The following is a 25,932-nucleotide window of genomic DNA, read 5'->3' on the forward strand; positions in this document are numbered from 1 at the left end:
TTTCTGACACCTCTGAGCCATTTCATGAGGTTGTGTGCATCATTTTCTTCCTCGATATATCTTTGTATATCATTGCATTTTATGTACTTTGGTGTGAAGATATTTATTCTGACATAACATTTTCTGAAAAATAACTTTGCGTCAACACTCATTTTCCTGAAAGCATGTATGAGGTCAGTTTGTTCAACAGGACAAGCACACAAAAAAATCCTTCATCAGATGACTGATTAGAAATCTGCATGTTTAACAACCCGCCTCTTTACTTTGAAAGCACCCTGACTGGAGCACAGTTCAGTTACGGACACTGCAGAGCTTCAGTCACACGCACCATGAAGACCTTCACCTTGATAACAGCTTTAACTCTCTGCAGCTTTAGTGAGTACAACTGCATCTATAACTTTGGAAACTTTAACCAACCAGAATTGAAACTAGTTTATCTAAAGGAAATGTTCATTTTGTTTAACTGAAACTAAATCTACTGTTGTCTCTGTTGTTTGTTTCAGGCTGGATCTCTGTCTCACGTTCTGAGTGTCAGACTGTGGAGGTTCAACCTGGTAAAGAAGTCACACTGACGTGCTCCAACATGTCCAGCGTTGCATCTTTGACATGGTGGTCTAGAATGGTGGACAGAACCAAGGCCAGCTGTATCTCTGTTATGTTCAAGGCTGATGACAACGTTACATACTGTGATGATGGTCAAATTTCAAAATTTGAAATGAGCTCCAACATCTCCACTCTCTTTCTCAAAATCAAAGACGTGGATTTATCTGACCAAGGACTGTATTTCTGTGAGTTTTACTCAAGTACCCGTCCAACTTTCAGTGTAATACGTTTAAATGTTGAAGGTAAGGTCATTCTAAAGTCTTGTCTTTCTTTTGGTACCCATTCTTCGGTCATTTATGTTTATACATTTAATATACTGTAGGTTGTCTTCTAACAAAACAGACAACAAAGTGACTATTTGAACATTGACAAAATATGATTATGATGCAAATATGTCATAATTCAATAAAGACTAGGGTTATCTTAATTTCAGTAAAAGGCAGCAATGAGATACATGATGACGTGGACAGCCAGTGTGAAAGTAAGATTCTCCTAATGATTTCTATCATTGTGCAGATTATCAAATGTTTGAGGGTAAAACAGTTCAGCTGAATTCAGTTTGGTCCATTTTAATTTGAGCCAGATCTCAAGTCTCTATAGAGTCTAACTTGATGATCTTTCCTGTACAAGTGAGTGACGGAACTGCAAAGCTGACGAGTATGATCCTGGGCGGTCTGACTGTTTTCCTGGTAGCGGTCATCATCGGTCTGGTTGTTAAAGTCAGGAAGCTTCAGACAGGTACTGTTTCTGTTTGGTTTAGTTGCTGCTGTAAACTCTCTTCAAGTTGTGTCAATATGCTGGAAATATGCAAAACTGACCAGATGTTTTGTTTCTGTCTCTTAGCTGATGAAGAAGAACAGAATCCAGAGCAAAGAGAGGTGAATACAAAGTTATCCTTTACTTTAACAGCCGGGACTACAGTACATTGTCTCGTCTAATATTAGCTCGTCGGGGAAATGATACAGTATTTGTATGTATGTATATAGTTGTATTGCATATACTGTATATGGGCCAATAAGTAACAAGAAATTGCATGTTTGAGCTACTTTAGAGCAGTGATTCTCAAAGTGGGGTCCGTGGCTCTCTGTCGGGGGTCCACAAAATAATTAGCTATGAATAATAAAATTGTGGTGTATCATTATAAAGTACATATCTACAGATGGGGACCATTTGCGCAAATAGAACAAGCATGCTGTGTCCATTACAAACCACCCACGTTAGCTTTGGGCCAATAGAAACAATCAATCTGTCATGAATCAGTCACTTCACTCAGAACGCAACGGACCGTTCCTGCAGCAGCTTAACTTAGCTCAGCTTGTTAGCCAGCTAGCTAGCTGGTGAGCATGGAGAAATACTTGAGTCAGTCCACAAGTGACGCTTGGGAATTGAAATCATGTCAAGTCACCACATTAAGACTGTAAATACTTTTCTTACAGAATGTGGACTCTGATGAACTGAACTACGCAGCAGTGACATTTCAACAGAGAGCAGAAAGAAGACAGCCGGAGCCGAATGTTATTTATGCTGCTACCAGATAAGACTCAGGAGATAACTGGAGCTGATGCTGTAATAATATCAATATGCTTTGGAGCTTTTGTAGAGCTTGTTGGTGAGAGGAAGAACCACTCTTGCCAAAACATTTCATTTTGCAATAAAGATCCGTTGCATGCAGAGCTTTCATTCTGAGCTTTCATTTCCTTTCTCTCAGTCAAAGAATACATGTTTGGTGTTTGATGGAGGTCGAGCCTGTCCAGAGTCTCTTATACTGAGGGGTAGGATGGAGGTCTGCAGCAGTGAGTGAGGAACACATCACTTGTTTGACAGGAAGAGGCAGTACAGTGTGGTCAGAGCACAACTGAGGTGAAAATCATGAGGCGTGTTAAAGGTTTCTAAAAAAAAAATGTGGGTGAGACAATTCAACACCTCAAGAGCCGGATAGAAGAACCATACTGTACATATAGTCAAAACAGAGTATTTTGATTGCGATATCATAAAACATGTGAAATTAATTAAAAACACTATGTATAAAAGATGGACTAGGAAGACAGACAGAAATAGGTTCAGTTTACTTTTCTCATACCGGCTGTGCTGCACAGAACCTGCCAGAATCAAAAATAAATGAATAAATAAATAAATAAATAAATAAAGGACTTGACAAATAAACAAATAGGCCATTAAAAGTAGCAAAAATCTCAGTTTTAATTTGCTTTTTTATCTATTTACCTTTAAAATAAATCCCTTATTTATTTACTTTTCTGTTTAATTTACACTCTTATTTATTTATTTGTAGGAATTTTTCAATTTATTCATTTATTTTTGCATGAATATTTATTTATTTATTTATTATTTTTATTTTATTTTTGCATGCATGATGCCTATTTATTTACTCTTCTGTTTAATTTCCACTTTTATTTATTTATGTATTTATTAAATATTTTTACATTTATTTTATATTATTTTTAAATGTATGTACTTATTTATGTGATTATTTATTTATTTATGCATGATTTCCCCTTAGCATTTCACCCCTTATTTGTTTCCCCAAACTTATCTATCTCTGTATTCTTTTCTTTATATATTTATTCATACATTTGTTTTTACATTTCTTCGTGCATTTCTGCAGGGGGAGACTCGTGGGTACCCATAGAACCCATTTTCATTCACATATCTGGAGGTCAGAGGTCAAGGGACCCCTTTGAAAATGGCCATGACAGTTTTTCCTCGCCAAAATTTAGTGCAAGTTTGGAGCGTTATTTAGCCTCCTTCTAGACAAGCTACTATGACATGGCTGATATCAATGTATTCATTAGGTTTTCTACAGTGAAAACACAATACGACAAGAAGTTGGGCCTTCAGCTCTCTGCATCATAACCTCACACAACAAAGGCCTTCATGTTCCCAAAGAACAATAATTGATCATGCTGTTTTAAAAGTGAAGTTAGATTTGTTTTGTAACTGTAGATATAGAAAATGAGCATCATGTCAGCTGTAAATCATTCTCAAAATGATCACCACTTCCCTTATCGCAAGTCACATGTCAAACTCACACCCCTGCTTTATCTTCACATCGTGCAGCGTCTCTTTAAGATGTTTCTGAAGCAGTGTGACACTTGTACAGTCAGACAAAAAAAGCATTTACGATCAGGACCGACATTTTATTAAATCGACGTTTTAAACTTACATATCCCAGGGTGATTGGAGAATGAGACTCAGGTGAGCAGGTGGATGTGGGAGTCAGGTGGGAAAGTCTGAGGGCATCTGGTGGACAGATGGGGAACAGAATAGACTACAAAGCTTCATAGAAATGAGTCTTAAAGAGGACCTGGAATGTTTATTTTCAGGTGCATACTTGTATTTGGAGTGTCTTGAACATGTTTACATGCTTTAATGTTACTTTTCTCACACCGGCTGTGCTGCACGGAACCTGCCTTATCCCCAAACTGCTCCGAAGGCTGTGCCATCGGTGTGTATTGAGATTAGATCCTGATGGGCAGGTCGGCATCTTGCATGACAGCTTCTGCCGTCAGTGTATGAATGTGTGTGTGAATGCTGACATGTAGTGTAAAACGCTTACCACCGGACGCCATGTAAGCAGCTATTCTATTAGGTACTAAAAATATCTATATTTCTTAGAATTAATGACTTAATTCAGCTGTCATGGATACCAACAGCTTGTGCAGAACTAACAAACAAACATGACCAGCATCTGTAAATAACACAGAAAATAGGAAGTTCCTCACTTACATATCGTGACAATGTTAAGCTGGTGAGAAACTGACGGTTTGCATCTTTCCTTCATCAGATAACTTATTAGAAATCCGCATGTTTAACACCCCGCCTCTTTACTTTGAAAGCACCCTGACTGGAGCTCAGTTCAGTTGCGGACATTGCAGAGCTTCAGTCACACGCACCATGAAGACCTTCACCTTGATAACAGCTTTGACTCTCTGCAGCTTTAGTGAGTACAACTGCATCTATTCTACTTTAAAGGAATCGTTCATGTTCATTTTGGGCAATTGAAACTAAATCTGTTGTTTGTTTCAGGCTGGATCTCTGTCTCAGGTTCTGAGTATCAGACTGTGGAGGCTCAGCCAGGTGAAGAAGTCACACTGACGTGCTCCAACATGTCCAGCGATCAATCTCCGACATGGTGGTCCAGACTGGTGAAAAAAACCAAGGCCATCTGTATCATTGTTATGCACGGCGCTGCTGACGACATTAAAAAATGTGATGGAGTTAAAAAGTTGAAATATGAAATGAGCTCCAACATCTCCACTGTCTCTCTCAAAATCAAAGGCGTGGATTCTTCCGACTCTGGACTGTATTTCTGTGAGTTTTACTCAGATGCCCGTCCAACTCTCAGTGTAATACGTTTAAATGTTAAAGGTAAGGTCATTCTAAAGTCTTGTCTTTCTTTTGGTACCCATTCTTCTGTCATTTATGTTTATACATTTAATATACTGTAGGTTGTCTTCTAACAAAACAGACAACAAAGTGACTATTTGAACATTGACAAAATGTGATTATGATGCAAATATGTCAAATTAAATAAAGACTAAAGTTATCTTAATTTCAGGAAAAGGCAGCAATGAGACACCAGATGACGTGAACAGCCAGCGTGAAAGTAAGATTCTCCTAAAGATTTCTATCATTGTGCAGATTATCGAAAGTTTGAGGGTAAAACAGTTCAGCTGAATTCAGTTTGGTCCATTTTAATTTGAGCCAGATCTCAAGTCTTTGTAGAAAAAATAGAGTCTAACTTGATGATCTTTCCTGTATAAGTGAGAGACGGAACAGCAAAGCTGACGAGTATGATCCTGGGCGGTCTGACTGTCTTCCTGGTAGCGGTCATCATCGGTCTGGTTGTTAAAGTCAGGAAGCTTCAGACAGGTACTGTTTCTGTTTGGTTTAGTTGCTGCTGTAAATTCTCTTCAAGTTGTGTCAAAATGCAAAACTGACCAGATGTTTTGTTTCTGTCTCTTAGCTGATGGAGAAGAACAGAATCCAGAGCAAAGAGAGGTGAATACAAAGTTATCCTTTACTTTTATATATTGTTTAAGCACTGTCCCCTCACAGCAAGTTAATCACACATTTTTTAAGGAACCGATTTTCATTCACATATCTTGAGGTCAGAGGTCAAGGGACCTCTATGAAAATGGCCATGCTAGTTTTTTCTCATCAAGATTTAGCACAAGTTTGGAGCGTTATTTAAACTCCCTCCTGACAAGCTAGTATGACATGGTGGTTACCAATGGATTCCTCAGGTTTTTTAGTTTCATATGATACCAGTATCTTCACAACAATCTATCACAAGTTGCATTAATGTGTTAAAGAAATTAGTTGCGTTAAAAAACAATTGCATGATCAAGTTAACTTTGACAGCCCTAATCTATTTATAAATGAATAATGGCCAAATATCAAAATGAGTTTCAGCCTCAAAAATCCAGTATCTGTGGGGCTACAGTATATTGTGGGAATTAAAATCATGTCAAGTCACCACATTAAGACTGTAAATACTTTTCTTACAGAATGTGGAGCTGAACTACGCAGCAGTGACATTTCAACCGAGAGCAGAAAGAAGACAGCCGGAGCCGAATGTTATTTATGCTGCTACCAGATAAGACTCAGGAGATAACTGGAGCTGAAGCTGTAATAATATCAATATGCTTTGGAGGTTTTGTAGAGCTTGTTGGTGAGAGGAAGAACCACTCTTGCCTAAACATTTAATTTTGCAATATAAATCTGATGCATGCAGAGCTTTCATTCTGAGCATTTCCTTTCTCTCAGTTCAAAGAACATATGTTTTTAATGTTTGAAGTGAGGTTTGTGTTGTAACTGTAGATATAGAAAATTGAACATCCTGTTAACTATAAATCAGTCTAAAAATTATCACCACTTCCCTCATTGCAAGTCACACGTAAAACTCACACCCCTGCTTTATCTTCACATACAGTAGTGCAGTGTCTCTTACAAAGATGTTTCTGAAGCAGTGTGACACTTGTACAGTCAGACAAAAAAAGCATTTACGATCAGGACCGACATTTTATTAAATCGACGTTTTAAACTTACATATCCCAGGGTGATTGGAGAATGAGACTCAGGTGAGCAGGTGGATGTGGGAGTCAGGTGGGAAAGTCTGAGGGCATCTGGTGGACAGATGGAGAACGGCAAAGACTACAAAGCTTCATAGAAATGAGTCTTAAAGAGGACCTAGAATGCTTATTTTCAGGTGCATACTTGTATTTGGAGTGTCTTGAACATGTTTACATGCTTTAATGTTACTTTTCTCACACCGGCTGTGCTGCACGGAACCTGCCTTATCCCCAAACTGCTCCGAAGGCTGTGCCATCGGTGTGTATTGAGATTAGATCCTGATGGGCAGGTTGGCACCTTGCATGACAGCTTCTGCCGTCAGTGTATGAATGTGTGTGTGAATGCTGACATGTAGTGTAAAACGCTTACCACCGGACGCCATGTAAGCAGCTATTCTATTAGGTACTAAAAATATCTATATTTCTTAGAATTAATGACTTCATTCAGCTGTCATGGATACCAACAGCTTGTGCAGAACAAACAAACATGACCAGCATCTGTAAATAACACAGGAAATAGGAAGTCCTTCACTTACATATCGTGAGAATGTACAGCTGGTGAGAAACTGACGGTTTACATCTTTCCTTAATCAGATGACTGATTAGAAATCTGCATGTTTAACAACCCGCCTCTTTACTTTGAAAGCACCCTGACTGGAGCTCAGGTCAGTTGCGGACATTGCAGAGCTTCAGTCACACACACCATGAAGACCTTCACCTTGATAACAGCTTTAACTCTCTGCAGCTTTAGTGAGTACAACTGCATCTATTCTACTTTAAAGGAATCGTTCATGTTCATTTTGTTTAATTGAGAGTAAATCTGTTGTTTGTTTCAGGCTGGATCTCTGTCTCAGGTTCTGAGTATCAGACTGTGGAGGTTCAGCCAGGTGAAGAAGTCACACTGACGTGCTCCAACATGTCCAGCGATCAATCTCCGACATGGTGGTCCAGACTGGTGAAAAAAAACAAGGCCATCTGTATCATTGTTATGCACGGCGCTGCTGACGACATTAAAAAATGTGATGGAGTTAAAAAATTTAAATATGAAATGAGCTCCAACAACTCCACTGTCTCTCTCAAAATCAAAGGCGTGGTTTCTTCCGACTCTGGACTGTATTTCTGTGAGTTTTACTCAGATGCCCGTCCAACTTTCAGTGTAATACGTTTAAATGTTAAAGGTAAGGTCATTCTAAAGTCTTGTCTTTCTTTTGGTACCTATTCTTCTGTCATTTATGTTTATACATTTAATATACTGTAGGTTGTCTTCTAACAAAACAGACAACAAAGTGACTATTTGAACATTGACAAAATGTGATTATGATGCAAATATGTCAAATTAAATAAAGACTAAAGTTATCTTAATTTCAGGAAAAGGCAGCAATGAGACACCAGATGACGTGAACAGCCAGCGTGAAAGTAAGATTCTCCTAAAGATTTCTATCATTGTGCAGATTATCGAAAGTTTGAGGGTAAAACAGTTCAGCTGGATTGAGTTTGGTCCATTTTAATTTGAGCCAGATCTCAAGTCTCTATAGAGTCTAACTTGATGATCTTTCCTGTATAAGTGAGAGACGGAACAGCAAAGCTGACGAGTATGATCCTGGGCGGTCTGACTGTCTTCCTGGTAGCGGTCATCATCGGTCTGGTTGTTAAAAACAGGAAGCTTCAGACTTCAGGTACTGTTTCTGTTTGGTTTAGTTGCTGCTGTAAATTCTCTTCAAGTTGTGTCAAAATGCAAAACTGACCAGATGTTTTGTTTCTGTCTCTTAGCTGATGGAGAAGAACAGAATCCAGAGCAGAGAGAGGTGAATACAAAGTTATCCTTTACTTTTATATATTGTTTAAGCACTGTCCCCTCACAGCAAATTAATCACACATTTTTTAAGGAACCGATTTTCATTCACATATCTTGAGGTCAGAGGTCAAGGGACCTCTATGAAAATGACCATGCTAGTTTTTCCTCATCAAAATTTAGCACAAGTTTGGAGCGTTATTTAAACTCCTTCCTGACAAGCTGGTATGTCATGGTTGGAACCAATGGATTCCTTAGATTTTATAGTTTCATATGATACCAGTATCTTCACAACAATCTATAACAAGTTGCATTAATGTGTTAAAGAAATTAGTAGCGCTAAAACAAATTTGCATGATCGTGTTAACTTTGACAGCCCTAATCTATTTATAAATGAATAATGGCCAAATATCAAAATGGGTGTCAGCCTCAAAAATCCAGTATCTGTGGGGCTACAGTATATTGTGGGAATTAAAATCATGTCAAGTCACCACATTAAGACTGTAAATACTTTTCTTACAGGATGTGGAGCTGAACTACGCAGCAGTGACATTTCAACAGAGAGCAGAAAGAAGACAGCCGGAGCCGAATGTTATTTATGCTGCTACCAGATAAGACTCAGGAGATAACTGGAGCTGATGCTGTAATAATATCAATATGCTTTGGAGCTTTTGTAGAGCTTGTTGGTGAGAGGAAGAACCACTCTTGCCAAAACATTTAATTTTGCAATAAAGATCCGATGCATGCAGAGCTTTCATTCTGAGCATTTCCTGTCTCTCAGTTCAAAGAATACATGTTTGGTGTTTGATGGAGGACGAGCCTGTCCAGAGTCTCTTATACTGAGGGCTTAGATGGAGGTCTGCAGCAGTGAGTGAGGAACACATCACTTGTCTGACAGGAAGAGGCAGTACAGTGTGGTCGGAGCACAACTGAGGTGAAAATCATGAGGCGTGTTAAAGGTTTCTAAAAATAAAATGTGTCTGAGACAATTCAAAACCACAAGAGCAAGATAGAAGAAGAACCATACTGTACATATAGTCAAAACAAAGTATTTTGATTGCGATAACACAACACGTGTGAAATTAATTAAAAACGCAACGTATAAAAAATGGATTACCACTGGAAGGCAGGAAGATGGGTTGAGGTTCAGGAGGCTGGAGAGCAAAGGAACGAAGCAACGTTGACGATCTGGCAACTGACTGGGTTAAAGGGGGCTGGTATAAATACCTCCATGGGGATTGGAGAATGAGACTCAGGTGAGCAGGTGTATGTGGGAGTCAGGTGGGAAAGTCTGAGGGCATCTGGTGGACGGATGGAGAACGGCAAAGACTGAGTGAATGCTGTGATGTGGTGTAAAACGCATCGAGCGAGGCGCTATATAAATGCAAGTCCATTTACCACCAGACGTCATGTAAGCAGCTATTCTATTAGGTACTAAATATATCTATATTTTTAAAAATCAATGACTTAATTCAGCTGTCATGGATAGAACAAACAAACATGACCAGCATCTGTATGGTAAACCACTGAAGTCTGCATTTTTACATAACACATAGAAAATAGGAGGTTCCTCACTTGCATAGCGTGAGAATGTTAAGCTGGTGAGAGACTCACAGTTTAAGTCTTTCCTTCATCAGATGACTGATTCGAAATCTGCATGTTAAGCGCCCCGCCTCTTTACTTTGAAAGCACCCTGACTGGAGCTCAGTTCAGTTGCGGACATTGCAGAGCTTCAGTCACACGCACCATGAAGACCTTTACCTTGATAACAGCTTTAACTCTCTACAGCTTTAGTGAGTACAACTGCATCTATAACTTTGGGAACTTTAACCCACCAGAGTTTAAACTAGTTTATCTAAAGGAAATGTTCATTTTGTTTAATTGAGAGTAAATCTGAGAGTAGATCTTTGTTTCAGGCTGGATCTCTGTCTCAGGTTCTGAGTCTCAGACTGTGGAGGCTCAGCGAGGTGAAGAAGTCACACTGACGTGCCCCAACATGTCCAGCGCTGCAACTTCGACATGGTGGTCCAGACTGGTGGACAGAACCAAGGCCAGGTGTATCACTTTTATGTTAAACACTAATAGCAAATTTGAATACTGTGATGGAGTTCAAAAGTTGAAATATGAAATGAGCTCCAACATCTCCACTCTCTTTCTCAAAATCAAAGACGTGGATTTATCCGACTCTGGACTGTATTTCTGTGAGTTTTACTCAGGTGGCCGTCCAACTTTCAGTGTAATACGTTTAAATGTTAAAGGTAAGGTCATTCTAAAGTCTTGTCTTTCTTTTGATACTCATTCTTCGGTCATTTATGTTTATACATTTAATATACTGTAGGTTGTCTTCGAACAAAACAGACAACAAAGTGACTATTTGAACATTGACAAAATGTGATTATGATGCAAATATGTCAAAATTCAATAAAGACTAAAGTTATCTTAATTTCAGTAAAAGGCATCAATGAGACACATGATGACGAGGACAGCCAATGCAGCCAGTGTGAAAGTAAGATTCTCCTAAAGATTTCTATCATTGTGCAGATTATCAAATGTTTGAGGGTAAAACAGTTCAGCTGGATTCAGTTTGGTCCATTTTAATTTGAGCCAGATCTCAAGTCTCTATCGAGTCTAACTTGATGATATTTCCTGTATAAGTGAGTGACGGAACAGCAAAGCTGACGAGTGTGATCCTGGGCGGTCTGACTGTCTTCCTGGTAGCGGTCAACGTTCGTCTGGCTGTTAAAGTCAGGAAGCTGCAGACAGGTACTTCATGAGAGCTGCTGGATATCTCATTTCTGGTTGATTGTTTTATATATTCTGCATTAATGTGTGTCAGTATGATGAAGAACTACAAAATTGTGTAATAACAGCAAAGGATTGTAAATTAGGATTAAACATATTGTCTCTTTCATTCAGCTGCCAGAGAAGACCGGAACTCACAACAGTATGAGGTGAGTCAATGATATATTCTAATACTTTAAAGAAGTGGTGGTTTGTTATTCACATAAACTCATCTATTTGACACGTGTTACCGTGTGCTCTCTTTACAGAATGTGGACTGTGATGAGCTGAGAGACGCAGAGCTGACTTTGTACTCAACAGTGAGGTACAGGAGGCCTGCCTCAGAGAGGGAAGTGGAGACTCGTGTTGTTTACGCTGCCAGCAGATAGACGGCTTCTGAAAAATCTAAACATGTTTAAGAATATACTGTATTGAACTTTTGAAATAAAGTATTTAAAAAAAAAAAAAAAAAAAAGGCTCAGACATCATAGTGTTGACAGTCAGCTGTTTGGAAAGTTAGAAAATGTATTTATGAAACGTATGGTGCCTTCAAATGGAGTCGTGTTTACAAGATGAGTCCACATGAACGCCCACCTCATGTCGTATTCACAACCTCGTAAGTGGAAAGTTACGAGCTTAACAGCGGTGTTCTTCACGACTTAACCACTTAAACGCCAAGCATATCGTTTACAGAGAACCTTTAATTCAGCTCTCATAGACACAAACATGACCAGCATCTGTATGGTAAACCACTCAACTCTGCATCTGTAGATAACACGTAGAAAAGAGGAACTTCCTCATTTACATATCGTGAGAATGTTTAGCTGGTGAGAGTCGGGCGGTTTGCATCTTTCCTTGACAGCAACTTTGAGTATGCAGATGACATGGCGACAGTGGATCTAATGTTTAAAGGTGACAATGTATTAAAGAGTTCCTACATTAATCATATCATCAATCTGTTAACATGGTGTCAAGAGAGTTGTCCTCATGTTCCTCTTTGGATGCACTTCATGTCACGGTGCAGTATTTAATGTGCAACTAGTCATAAAACATAAAGCCACTAAAGATAAAGCAAAATAATATCTATCTAAAAATATCTATATTTTTTTTAAATCAATGACCTGATTAAGCTGTCATGGATACCACACAAACATGACAAGCATCTGTATGGTTAACCACTTAGGTCTTCATCTGTAAATAACACATAGAAAATCGGAGGTTCATCATTTACATATCGTGAGAATGTCAAGCTGGTGAGAAACTGACGGTTTGCATCTTTCCTTCATCAGATGACTGATTAGAAATCTGCATGTTTAACACCCCGCCTCTTTACTTTGAAAGCACCCTGACTGGAGCTCAGCTCAGTTGCGGACATTGCAGAGCTTCAGTCACACGCACCATGAAGACCTTCACCTTGATAACAGCTTTAACTCTCTGCAGCTTTAGTGAGTACAACTGCATCTACAACTTTGGGAACTTTAACCCTCAAGAATAGAAACTATTCACTTATTTCAAAGTTTATTTAAAGGAAATGTTCATTTTGTTTAATTGAGAGTAAATCTGTTGTGTGTTTCAGGCTGGATCTCTGTCTCAGGTTCTGAGTTTCAGACTGTGGAGGTTCAGTCTGGTGAAGAAGTCACACTGACGTGCTCCAACATGTCCAGCAGTGATTCTATGACATGGTGGTTCAGACTGGTGAACAAAACAAAGGCCAGCTGTATCACTTTTATGTACAACGCTGATGACGACGTTACATACTGTGATGGATTTAAAAATTTGAAATTTAACTTGAGATCCAACATCTCCACTCTCTTTCTCAAAATCAAAGACGTGGATTTATCTGACTCTGGACTGTATTTCTGTGGATTTTACACAAGTGGCCGTCTAACTTTCAGTGAAATACGTACATTAAATATTAAAGGTAAGGTCATTCTAAAGTATTTTGGTTTGGTTAAGTCCTGCTTACACTGCAAAATAATTAATAAGTTAATGTTAATAATTATAAGAATTGTCTTAAAACAACATCATGTATGCAATAAAATTGTAATTTTGATGTGATTCTGCCAAATCAGAGCCTGATCTCTTCATCTATGAGACTGATCTCTTCATCAATGAGACTGATCTCTTCATCAATGAGACTGATCTCTTCATCAATGAGACTGATCTCTTCATTAATGAGACACATGATGATGTGGACAGCCAGTGCAGCCAGTGTGAAAGTAAGATTCTCCTAAAGATTTCTATCATTGTGCAGATTATCAAATGTTTGAGGGTAAAACAGTTCAGCTGAATTCAGTTTGGTCTATTTTAATTTGAGCCAGATCTCAAGTCTCTATCGAGTCTAACTTAATGATCTTTCTTGTATAAGTGAGTGACGGAACAGCAAAGCTGTTGAGTATGATCCTGGGCGGTCTGACTGTTTTCTTCGTAATGATCATCATCGGTCTGGCTGTTAAAATCAAAACGCTTCAGAAAGGTAATTAACTTTAATGTATTTCCACATCCTTTTTTTCACCACTTTGTTTCTAACAAAGCACAACGCCAGGAATATTTTTGATCATTTGACATATTGTTTCTGTCATTTAGATCGCGTTGAAGAACAGAATCCACAACGGACAAAGGTGAAGTTTATTAAGTTGTTTGTATTTCAGCAGGTGCTACAGTCACATCAAGTCATCTGTCAGTTAATGATATTGTCCTTTTCTCACTCACTCTGCGACTCAACTCAACTTTTATCCACAGAATCAGGGCTCAGATGACCTGAACTATGCAGCTGTGACTTTTCATCCAAAAACAGACCGAAACCATCGGCCTGCACCAGATAGAGAAGTGGAGCCAAATGTTATTTATTCATCCATGAGATAGACTCAGGAAGCACCTGTTTAAGTTCAAACCAACATCATATCAAAGTTACTGAGACGTTCAAATGTTTCTTGCAAAATGTACAATGTTCATGCTGATTTTTGATACTTGTAAGTAAAGACACTGATATGGCGACTGTCTAGATTCTCTTATAGTGAGAGTTAGATGGAGGTGTGCACAGTGCAAGTTTAAATGTCATTTCAACCATAAAAATGCAGCTGAATGAAATATCATTTCTCAAAAAAACAGCTACACCTCACTTCTTTGACAGGAGGAGACAGCACAGTAAACAGTTTACTCTTTCATATGTTGAACACAAGGCAAGTTTACACTTTATCATACACAGAGATCATTTAAAGTGCTTTACAGAAAGAAAAAAGGAGAAAAAGGATAGAAGTTTAAAACCAAATTGCTAAACTAATTAGGGCTGTCAGTCCATTAAAATATTTAATCATGATTAATCACATGATTATCCATAGTTCATCGCGACTGATCGCAAATTAAGCGCCCATTTTTTAATCTATTCAAAATGTTCCTTAAAGGGAGATTTGTCATGTATTTAATACTCTTATCAACATGGGAATGGGTAAATATGCTTGCTTTTCACAAATGTATGTATATATTTATTATTGTAAATCAATTAACACAAAACAATGACGAATATTGTCCAGAAACCCTCACAGGTACTGCATTTAGCATAAAAAAATATGCTCAAATCATAACATGGCAAACTGCAGCCCAACAGGCAACAACAGCTGTCAGTGTGTCAGTGTGCTGACTTGACTATGACTTGCCCCAAACTGCATGTGATTATCATAAAGTGGGCATGTCTGTAAAGGGGAGACTCGTGGGTACCCATAGAACCCATTTACATATCTGGAAGTCAGAGGTCAAGGCACCCCTTTGAAAATGGCCATGACAGTTTTTCCTCGCCAAAAATTAGCACAAGTTCAGTGTTATTTATTGTATGTAAATATAATACCAGTTTCTTCACTCTAACTTTAAAATGCTAATTCTAATGTATATACACTAGTATGTTATTGTACACTTTGCTAATGTGAGACTTGAGACCAGAGATTTTCATATCAAATCACTGCTTTGCTGGAATTGACAAATAAAGAACCTTGAACTCTGATCTCGTGTTGATGTGAACATTTGATTTACTGTTCCTGTGCATTGCCTTGATAACCTGCTGCTGTTACACAATCATTTCCCAATTTGGGATTAATAAAGTACATCTATCTATATATCCATCTACATACTTTCATGATTGTGCATGAACACAAGTGTTTGCATGTTCAAGAAATTAAACTTTGGAGGAATATTTACCCTCCTTCCCGACAAGCTAGCATGACATGGTTAGTAAAAATGTATTCCTTGGGTTTTCTAGTTACATATACAGAGACAGTGACACGATCCAAGTGATAAAAGAGTGAACAGACCTCTTTCTTTCTCTGCCTCCCTGCATAGATGCCTGTAATGTCTGTGGATATATTCCAATTCCAATTACAACAGACCCCACCGCTTTGATTTTGAAATCCTCAGGGTCCTCTCAGGGTTGGCTAGTAAGCCATAATAACACTACTTTAGATTTAGCACACAAGTGTTGGACAACTGCGGTGGCCTTACGGTAACATAAAAACATTAAAGGTCCCATATTGTAGAAAGTGAGATTTTCATGTCTTTTATATTATAAAGCAGGTTTAAGTGATATATAAATACTGTGAAAGTATCAAACCACTCAATCCATGGAGAAACACACACAACCCCGTATTCAGAAACTGTGCGTTTGAAACAAGCCGTTAGGAATTCTGTCCATTTGTGATGTCACAAATATACAATATTTAGACCATTTTACAGTTTTAAACAAACATACTAAATGTGTCCCAGTTTATTTCCTGTTGCAGTGTATGTGAACGACATCAGCTGACAGGAAGTAAACATGGACCCAAGCTGTTGCTTAGCAACGCAATTCCGTTAAAATGCATTAAAACGGAGCGTTTCAGACAGAGCATGAATACAGGTATATTCAGAAAGACAGTATGAGAAAAATGTGGGTTTTTTTTAACATTAAAGCATGTAAACATGTTCTAGTAGAAACCCAAAATACAAACATGAACCTGAAAATGAGCACGATATGTCCCCTTTAAACACCCTCTCTAGAGCCAGTGTTCGGTTTGTCCGTTCTGGGCTACTGTAGAAACAAGGCGGACTCTGAAGAAGAGCTGCTCTCCATGTTGATACAAACATCTCATTCTAAGCTTATGGAAATTCTTAGTTTAAGGTGATTATACACTAATGAAACCCATTTCTGCTAATAGATCCCCAAAATGTTACACACTGTTCCTTTAAATGTCAGTACATTAAACAACAGGGACTCCGTGTTACAGTTTGAAATAATTTATTCATGCAGGTCATCTTTCAAAAACAGCAATACAATGCAAAGTACTGGAAATTTCTCAATCAAAATCAATGTGTAAAATCAGTTAATTCAATTCCACTGTTTTGTTAATTTACTTCATGTTTTACAAGGGTTTAAAAAAATGTGTCTGCAAGACCAAGTGCAGGATTTACTTATGCTTTCTTAACCAATCCAAGCTATCCTGGCCTGCTTAATTTCCTATTTGAAAAGCTGCCATGGTCTTCAAACCAAGACTGTAGTCAACTTGCTGGCAGTGCCTAAAAAAATGATCAACTATATAGTTATTTCCCAGCAAACACTGGCGATAAAGAGCAGATTCACAGCTGAGTTGAGTTATGTGTACAGGCAATGAGTGAAATACACTTAACTAGCAACACTAGTACTTGATAAGTTAATTTTCACTGTTAGTCAACTGTTTATTTACCTAGAAAAGTTAAATGTGAACATGTGCTGTCTGTGGTCCTTAAAGCCCTCGAACTTACCTGTCGACTCTGAAGGTCTCCAGCAGCCTCTGATGCCATCTCCCACAGGTAAACTAGTCTCACCTATGAAATCTCACCTGGTAGAGTACAGCTGGAGTGTGTTACGCACTTCTTCACTTTAGCGCTAATGTGAACAAGTTTCAACTTAGGCACTAAAGGGGACAAAGCTAAAAGGTACGCTGATGAATGATTAAGCTGGAGCATTCCAGACAAGACCAGGAGTCTTTAATCAGCGTGACGATTTTAACAAGTTTGTTATGCGTGATTTCATCATTAATAAACGGATAATCATTAAATATAAGAGTTGATTATTTTTTTCGAGAGATCCCAGCAGTGTATTCGAATCCATTCAAGCGCTTACACTGATGTTTTAGAGCACATCTCTGAACATTACTGCACAAATCGGTTTATTAAAAACAACTTCGACAATGGAAAAGTACATGTGAACGTTTTACGGTAACCGTCCTATTAACGGTTACTTTCTACATTTGTCAAAATGCTACGTCTTAGCAGTTTAGATTTTCACAGCAACGCCACATGGCGGTTTGGTTTTCGATGGGAAAGCGTGACATAATGGAACCAACGTGCAGATTAGATTTAATACCAAACATGAGTCAGATCATTTAAATCTACAGTCACAAGTATCGCCTAGACTGCTGCTGAAGTTATTCAGCTTTCTAAGGTCACAAACAACATCAGAACACTAATTTTTCAAACGTAAAAAGTACAAAATAAAAAAAGCGCCTAGGTTCAGACGTCAAGCATAAAAAAATACTACAGCACAATGACAAACTAAAACAGTCAGAGGAGGGGAAAAAAACGAGTAAAAACTGTCCCAAAATAATAAAAACCAAAACAGACGTGGACGTCGGCAATTCGGTTCCTCCTCTAAGCGTCGCAGGGGAACGCAACGCGCTCAGCCACAGACAGGAAGAGGATAGTGTCACGTGCATCAGGAGGCGGCGAGCGGGCGACGCAGTTGACGACGATCCTGAAAAAAGAGCAAATGACACAAAATGAACTGCCTGCAACTGTTGATACAAAGCACGTTGTTCCATCTTAATGATCTACATGTGGAGTTCTGCAGCTCGAGTCACGTTCTTCAGGTCACAGATCCCAGACACTTGTCTTTGTCCGATTATGTACCACTTATATTTTAGTATTTTAAAAATATTTAAAAATATTAGCTGGAATCCAAGTTAGTGCACAGACGTGCGTTACCAACGAATTGACAACTTGGATGGAACTTTTTACGCATACTTTTTCAAACCTTGTTTTCCTCACAAGATCTGGAGCGTGCAGGACAAGTCACAAGCTGCCTCTGCCTTTTTACAGGGACGAATAGAAAAGATATGAACACCAGTCTACCTCAGACCTATTCTCACCTTCACATGCCCGGGCCCGCTTAATAAGCGTAGCGTGCAGGCGGTGGCGGAGGCAGACGTTCTGCGTAGGGGTCCCTGGCACGTGGAACTCCGTATGCCGGGACCCGGGAAACCGGAGAGAGTCGGGAGCGCTCGTAGGAGTAGCCGTTACTGGCGGGGGGCATTGGCGCGCTAGGCGCCCTCCTCAGGGGACTGCGATCTCGGGCGTAGTACGAGGACGGAGGAGGTGGGAGGGGACGACGCTCATATGGGTCAAGCGACGAGGGCATAAGGCGGTCTCGGACAACGGCTGAGGGGGGAGGGGGAGGAGGTGGGGCGCCACCACGCTGGTCCTCATAGGCGGCGATGCCGTACGGACGGGCTCTGTACTTCTCATAGTAATCTACCACGCCGTATCTCTCCCTTTCGCCCTCATAAGGACGTTCAGGATAAACGGCTCGTCTAGGGGGAGGAGGTGGCAGAGGGGGGGCGGGGTAACCTGGGGGAATATGACTGAGGCGGCCTCTCATGTAGCCGGGTGGGGGAGGCTCATGCCTCTCTCCTGGGTAGCGAGGAGGCCAATAGCCACCCCTGTCTGGAGGAGGAGGAGGGTAGTCATCCCGTTCGTCATGTCTGGGACGGCTCTTTGAAATCTGGACATGGATGCGTTTGCCTAAAAGAAAAAGAAGTTAGGCTTAAATGAAAACATGTCATAACTAGAACTTTATTTGTTTTACATATTTGCCCTTTTTTTTTACCTTGAAATTCAGTATTGTCCAGTCCCTTAATGGCATCCATGGCCTCGTCCGAGTTGGACATGTGAACAAAAGCAAAATTCTTCACAACAGCACACTCTGTGACCGAGCCGTACTCCTCAAACAGAGCACGCAGCTCGTCATCGGCTCCCTTTTCTACGTTGGCTACATGCAGTTTGACAGAGCCCTGGTTCTTCCCGTGGCTGGCCTCCACGTTGATCGGTGTGCCGTGCAGCTTGTAGAGGTGCAGGTTCTTAATGGCTTTGGTGGCAGCCTTGCGGTCATCCATGTGGACGAAGGCGTAGTTCTTGATGATGGCACACTCTGTGACCGTGCCGTACTGAGTGAAGAGCGCCTTGATTTCATCCTGGTCTGCCTCTCGGGGCAGGTTGCCCACAAAGATCTTCACCATTGTTTATCTGTTTCAGATCAAAGGGGAGAAAATGAATTAGGTATGAGGAAAGAAAACTATTCAAGATTCAAGATGTTTATGGTCACGCCGGTTATACAGGTACAATCGTGTGAAATGCTTTTTGCTGGGAAGCTCCATTAAAAAGTTGTTTTTTTAACTCTATTGTATCTTTTTGTCATTATTATTATTATTGTTAATTATTTTCTTGGTTTTGTTTCGGTTTTGAATGTTGATGTTGTTTTCTCTCTAGTGTACTTGATGGGTTTGTCTGTAAGCTCATCTACTTAAAAGTTGGTTTATACACTGTTATAATTACAAACAGTGGATTGCATATATGAAAACAGCCTTGAAAAAATAAAGCATATATATAAAAAAATATTAATAAATAAAGAAAATAATAATAAGTTGTATTACAATTATAAAAATAAATACTTTGTACAAGGGCATATTAAGAATATATACAGTATAAGATATATTTTTGTGTGAGGAGATGTGATATGAATTATCTATTTCAACATTAACATTTCACTACAATGCACACCTTTGATTCTTATACATTCAGTGTTAAACCATATAATTAAACCATATAATTAAACCATTTTCCTGTTAAACCATATAATTAAACCATTTTCCTGTTAAACCATATAATTAAACCATTGTTTAATCTGTTTCAGAGCAAACAGGAGAAAATAGATATGTAAGTTAGGTATGGGGGAAAGAAAACTAAACATTTCACTAAAATGCACACCTTCAATTCTTACACATTCAGTGTTAAACCATATAATTAAATCATTATTCTCTCACACTACAGCTTTGAATTACCTGGTGGACGTCCATTAAAACCAACGCAGCATGTCAGAAACTCATAATTTACACACTTAACACAAATTAGCTAACTTATGTTAACATTTAAACGTTTATATGAATGTTATTGATGTAAAGCCGTCGTTGTTAGAAGTTTAAACTCAATTTATAATCTTTATTTAGCACATTTACTAGTGCTAGCTGTTAGCTACAGTTAGCTCGCTATTAGCTTGACATGCTAACACACAAAGCATGTCCATACTAACACAGACTTAACACGGCGAAAACATAAGATTACTATATAATACAGGGGTTTAAAATAGCTGTGATTAGACACTGCAGTGTGTATTTTATGTTACCTTTTTAACCGAGCGGCCTGAGTGAAGAGTTCAGCCTGATTCAGACCTTTTAGAGACGTTTCCTTCTGCAGGAGTCCACTTCCGGTTAGCTTTTGTCCGCGTTTGCTTCTTCTTCTGCGTCTGTGTTGTTGTTACATCCGGGTCACGTCCACACCGCCGCCTACTGTCCCGGATGTTTATAGTAGCATGGTGATTTTTTCATTCCTATTTGGAAAATTTAATTGATTAATAGTATTTGTAAACAAAATTAAAATAAATAAACATTAATAAATGTGTTTACAGATTATTATATGTGTGAATAAATGGATAAAATTACAAATTATTTATTATTTGACATTTTAATGGGCAATAAATAAATATGTTTATATATATATATATATATAAACATATTTTTGTATTTTTGTATATATATATATACAAAAATACAAAAAATAGTACCTCTACAATACTGAGCAGGATATAAATCGATACATATAAAATAGTAATAAAGCCTTTAATTAGTAGAATATCAGTAATTTATACAAAACATAGTCTATCAGGAAAAGTACCTGGAAAATATGAGTAAAATATTTGGCCAAATGTCAGGAAAATGTCCAAAATAATATAAGTAGGATATCAGTAAATTATATAAAACATATCAGGGAAATACATAAGAAATATCAACAAGAAAATATACAAACAAATAGGCCTATTAGTATAATATCCTAAAATTATGTGGTATCTCATGAAAAGAATACAAAGATGAATAATCAAAAAATAGTCAAAATTCAGATATTTCTTGTGAATTGTGAATTTCTTTTTGAATTGTGCATTTGCTACAATATAATGAATGATTTTTACCCTTCCAGTCAATTTTTAATATTAAAATTTGGCTTTGAGAGCAATGAGTGTGTTGAAACAAAAGAGCATCTCAACAATTCATGGAAAAGCAAATCCACAGTAATGCCTACTATTGATCATAATAGTATTATTTGGGGGGTTTATTTGAAGACAAAACAAATATTAGATTAATGTTTTACTAATTTTAGCCAAATTATTATTCACAAGGCAACATTTTTATAGACCCCATCTTCATGTGCTATTATAATGAAACTCAACTCTATCTTAAATATAAATAATTATAAAATAATGGAATTAAAGGAAAATAATGGAATTTTAAATTGTATTTGAAAATGCAGTTTTAAAAGACAAATAAATAAATATTAAAAAAAACAAATATTAAGTCCATATTATGAGATACACAAGAGAGTCATAACTTACTATTTACTACATGTCAGTGGTGGAGTACTGTGCTTAAGTAAGTTAAGTACTTTTTCATTTTTACACATTTTTCTACCATGTGCTAACTGTATGACTGTATATATACTTTTTGTAAGCATTAGAAAGTTAAACATAGCACGATTTTTTCCTGGTTTGTCCGAGATTTCTCCAAGTTTGATTCAAGTTTTCATTATTTATTAATATTTATATTATTTTTTAGTATTTATTAACCACTAACAATCACTTTTCACTGTTTCATTCATGTAGTTATACAACACTGAAGGAATGGAAGTGAATAACAACCTGTGACTTCCTGTAATCAACCGTCCTGGGTTAATGTACAACACATTGATTTTAAAGGTTTATTGTTAATGCTGCTGGGTTAATAATAAATGTGTAACCATTGAAACCAGGGGGTGTATAAAGACAATTAAACCATCGACCAAGCAGAGACTTCCTTTCTCTTTCCACTTACATCATCTGGGGATTTTCAGTGCTTCAATGCTGCGTTCAGGAGCTAATTTAAAAATCGTATTTTAGAGAACAGTAATCCATTTGATTAGAAAACTCATTGTCAAGTCAATTTTATTTATGTAGTCCAATATCGCAAATGAGTAGAGTGTAATTCTTTTTTAAATTTACAAAAAAAATATATATTTATTTATTTCTTTAATCTTTATTTGTATTTATTTATTTCTCATTTTAAACTGCATTTTCAAATACAATTTTAAATCACATTATTTATTTATGATATATAAATTCATTACATAAGGCTAATGGCACATGTAGCACAATACTTATCTAGTACTTTTTAAATCTAGACTCAAGACTTTTTTATTTAGATTGGCTTTTAATACTTAGTAGCCCGGTGACATTTTTCCTGTGCTTTTTATGCACCTTTTTATGATTTTATGATATGGTATGTTTTTATTCCTGTTATTTCTTGATGTTAATGTAAAGCATTTTGGGTACCTTTTGGTTATTGTAAAGGGCTATACAAATACATTTTGATTGATTGATTGATTGATTGAATAATTTGGGGTTTGCCTTGCAATAATAATAGTTTTTATTAATGAATAATCTGTGGATTATTTCCCCCAATAAACAAAAAGTCTTTTAAATATGAGAGAATGATGAAATATGCATAATAATACAATTCCCTAGAACTCAAGGTGACATCTTCTTATTAACTTCTTACCAACTCTTAGTTCTTTTAAATCAAAGCTTAAAACTTTCTTGTTTGCTGCTGCCTTTTATTAAACCAGGTAATGACCTTATACTGCACTATAACATTAACTCTTGTGTGTTATACTCTATTTAACTTCTATTCTAGCTTCTTTTTTTTTGCATGTTTTTATTTTCTAATCTTTAACGTTTTTATGTTTTTATAACTTTTAATTATATCTTAATGTTCTTTTGCACTTTTGTCGCAATGTTCTTGAATGTTTGTGTAAAGCACTTTGAATTGCCCTGTTGTTGAAATGTGTTATACAAATAAAGCTGCCTTGCCTTGCCTCTTATTACTCTTATTGTTTGACTGACAGAAATACATTCAGTTTAATGATACAAAACAGAGAAATCCTAATATTTGAGAAGCATGCAACAATGAAATGTTGGCATTCAGCTTGATAAATGATGATTCATTTATTATCAAAATTGTTGTTAACTAATTATCTGTTAATCAGCTAACTGATTAATTGTTTCAGCACTTAAAGTGGAGCCAATGAACTGGCATGGAATACATTATTTCAAGTGATAGTGGTCCACTGAATTTGCATTTGTGTGTTAGTGTGTGAGAGTGGCAAATCACATTGCTACTAGACTGACAAATATTGAGTGTTTTATGGTGTGTTTTTTTAATAGTTTTAATTTATATAATGCTCTTTTTATTTAGTTATTTAGTTATTTTTATTTAGTTTATTGTCGGTGTAAATGTCTTTTGAGTTTTGAGGATGATAATGATTTTTCTTTACTGTTTGTAAATTCATTCATCTGGAGAAAAATTGTGTCCAAAAAAAATAAACATTTAGCTACCATACCTGCCTTGTTTTATTTTTCTTATTTTTTCCCCAGTTCCCTAACTTTATAATAAAGAAAGGAAATTAAAATCCAGATTTTTTTTTTACTTTCACTACTGCTTCACCTCATCCACAGTTCACAACAATGCTTTTTCCGGATTCGCACTTGAATGCAGCATTGCCCTTGGTCTTGTGAGAGAGTGATGTAACCCAAGTGCAGAGTAGAAAACAGCTTGCAAACAGCATTCAGGGGGAAGTCCTCTGTTTTCTCTTTCAGCACAAGCACCGTTAGTTAGTGAGTTAGTTCCCTCTGAGCGCTCAGAGTACGCTACATGTAATCAAGCTTCTCTGTGGACGGAGTAAAAGCATCTATCTGTCTCTTCAAATTAAAAAACTTCAACATTCAGGTAAGATGCAGACCTTTAACAGCAGCATTTAATGTCTTACTTTCCTTTTGTTTTGACTGGTAAACCACTTCATCATCTCACTGGATTCCTTTGTCTTCTACCCCATATTTCATCACTAAAGGTCAATAGGTCAAGTCACCCTGATTTTATCAGTTTTTCATGATGAGTGTGTCCCAGACATTGGAGACAGAGGAGGATCTGCTTACTTGCCTCCACATCAAGTTTTACAACCCTCAGCAGAGTAGTAAGGGCCTTTACGGGCTGCTTCCTGTGGGGAACAAGAGCAAGCACTCAGCAGATGACCCTCTCAGGCTGGGACGCGACGCCCAGTCCTGCACCTACGCCCTGGTGGACGCCCGGGTGTCCCGCAAACAGCTGGCCCTCCAGGCCTACCGCACGCCCCAGAGCCCGGACATGCTGTTCACCATCCAGAACCTGAGCCAGAAGGGACGACTGTCGGTGAACAGCTCGGCGCTGGGCTACCTGGAGAGGACGGATCTCCCGGACAAGGCCCTGATCCGGTTCGGAGAGTACGAGGTGCTGATCATCCGCGAGTCCGGCGAGGCCAAGGGGAGCTTCGAGGTGGATTTTGAGGTGCTGGCAGTGCCTCCGTCCAGAGAGACATGCACGTGTGTGCCCGGTGTGGCGCCCGTCATGGAATCAGGCCCATATGTGAACAGTTTGCCGGGTGAACTCAGAGTGGGCCTACTTGGCCCCCTTGAGAGTGATGAAACCGTCATGTATTATTCGTGATGCTGTGACTTTTTACTTTGTTGGCTTGCATTTCAAGGCTTTACAAATTACCACGTAGTCGTTACATTAGAGCTAAAGCAGGCTTTGATCAGATCCCTTATTGTAATGTGAAATCATAGTATTATTTTGCACCCTATATCTATTGTGATCAGCTGGGATCTTTGTATACTATCAGCTTTGTTTCTACTTTTTCAACTTGAGCACATTAAATTGTCTTTTCTATGAGAATGCTGTTGTTAAATACTCTTTTATCAGCCATAGATTTGACACCTCTCTTTAAATATTACATAACCCCGAACACAGCAGCGGCATAGCTGATCATTTGAAACAGGTTTGTCCAGATTTGCTCGAGATAAAGGAGGCCAGTTCTTGCTTGTCAGCTTGAGATCAGGTTACAGTGATAGCCCGAGGTAGGCAAGAAAACTCCCCAAAACACCTTTCAAGTTTCATGTTTATTGGGTCATGTGCACAACAATTACAACAAAGTAGTCGTTGGCAGTGAAAATCTTGAGTCTCAGGCTCGTTCAACAATGCTATAATAATAATAATAATAATAATATAAAGTCTATAAAAAAGGAAAATCACACACAAGTAAAAGCAAAGTGAGAATCAAAGACATAACATAGTGCAAGATAAAATGAAAGGCTTAAATATAAACATAAATAAATATAAGTAATGTGTATTTCAAATGGATAAACTGAATGTAAACAGGAATGTAGTATGTATATGTATGATGAGAAATTATATATACTATCATATATACACA

General features: G+C 37.9%; 3 protein-coding genes, 1 long non-coding RNA gene and 1 pseudogene across 4 annotated transcripts; 4 read left to right on the forward strand and 1 right to left on the reverse strand.

Annotated features, from left to right (window-relative positions):
• Nucleotides 1-1,418: 1,418 nt before the first annotated feature.
• Nucleotides 1,419-2,272, forward strand: LOC141760824 (uncharacterized). The gene is made up of 2 exons (XR_012592458.1): nucleotides 1,419-1,481; nucleotides 2,040-2,272. It is a non-coding gene; the product is annotated as an uncharacterized LOC141760824 (long non-coding RNA).
• A 5,093-nt stretch (nucleotides 2,273-7,365) lies between these two features.
• Nucleotides 7,366-9,233, forward strand: LOC141760822 (uncharacterized). The gene is made up of 6 exons (XM_074623907.1): nucleotides 7,366-7,445; nucleotides 7,532-7,873; nucleotides 8,064-8,111; nucleotides 8,261-8,371; nucleotides 8,466-8,500; nucleotides 9,010-9,233. The coding sequence occupies exons 1-6, from the start codon at nucleotides 7,400-7,402 to the stop codon at nucleotides 9,100-9,102; spliced, it is 675 nt and encodes a 224-aa protein (XP_074480008.1). The 5' UTR covers nucleotides 7,366-7,399; the 3' UTR covers nucleotides 9,103-9,233.
• A 3,434-nt stretch (nucleotides 9,234-12,667) lies between these two features.
• LOC141760823 (uncharacterized) lies at nucleotides 12,668-14,552 on the forward strand (annotated as a pseudogene).
• Nucleotides 14,553-17,402: 2,850 nt separating this feature from the next.
• Nucleotides 17,403-20,870, reverse strand: LOC141760332 (RNA-binding protein 4.1-like). Its single transcript, XM_074623019.1, has 4 exons — nucleotides 20,729-20,870; nucleotides 19,157-19,572; nucleotides 18,420-19,071; nucleotides 17,403-18,025 (listed from the first exon to the last, which is right to left on the reverse strand). The coding sequence occupies exons 2-3, from the start codon at nucleotides 19,563-19,565 to the stop codon at nucleotides 18,440-18,442; spliced, it is 1,041 nt and encodes a 346-aa protein (XP_074479120.1). The 5' UTR covers nucleotides 19,566-19,572; nucleotides 20,729-20,870; the 3' UTR covers nucleotides 17,403-18,025; nucleotides 18,420-18,439.
• Nucleotides 20,871-24,232: 3,362 nt separating this feature from the next.
• On the forward strand, nucleotides 24,233-25,394 carry tifa (TRAF interacting protein with forkhead associated domain). Its single transcript, XM_074623846.1, has one exon. The coding sequence runs from the start codon at nucleotides 24,573-24,575 to the stop codon at nucleotides 25,164-25,166; it is 594 nt and encodes a 197-aa protein (XP_074479947.1). The 5' UTR covers nucleotides 24,233-24,572; the 3' UTR covers nucleotides 25,167-25,394.
• The last annotated feature ends 538 nt before the right edge of the window (nucleotides 25,395-25,932 follow it).

The sequence above is a fragment of the Sebastes fasciatus genome, chromosome 22 (assembly GCF_043250625.1).
Source record: "Sebastes fasciatus isolate fSebFas1 chromosome 22, fSebFas1.pri, whole genome shotgun sequence".
Lineage (NCBI taxonomy): Eukaryota > Metazoa > Chordata > Actinopteri > Perciformes > Sebastidae > Sebastes > Sebastes fasciatus.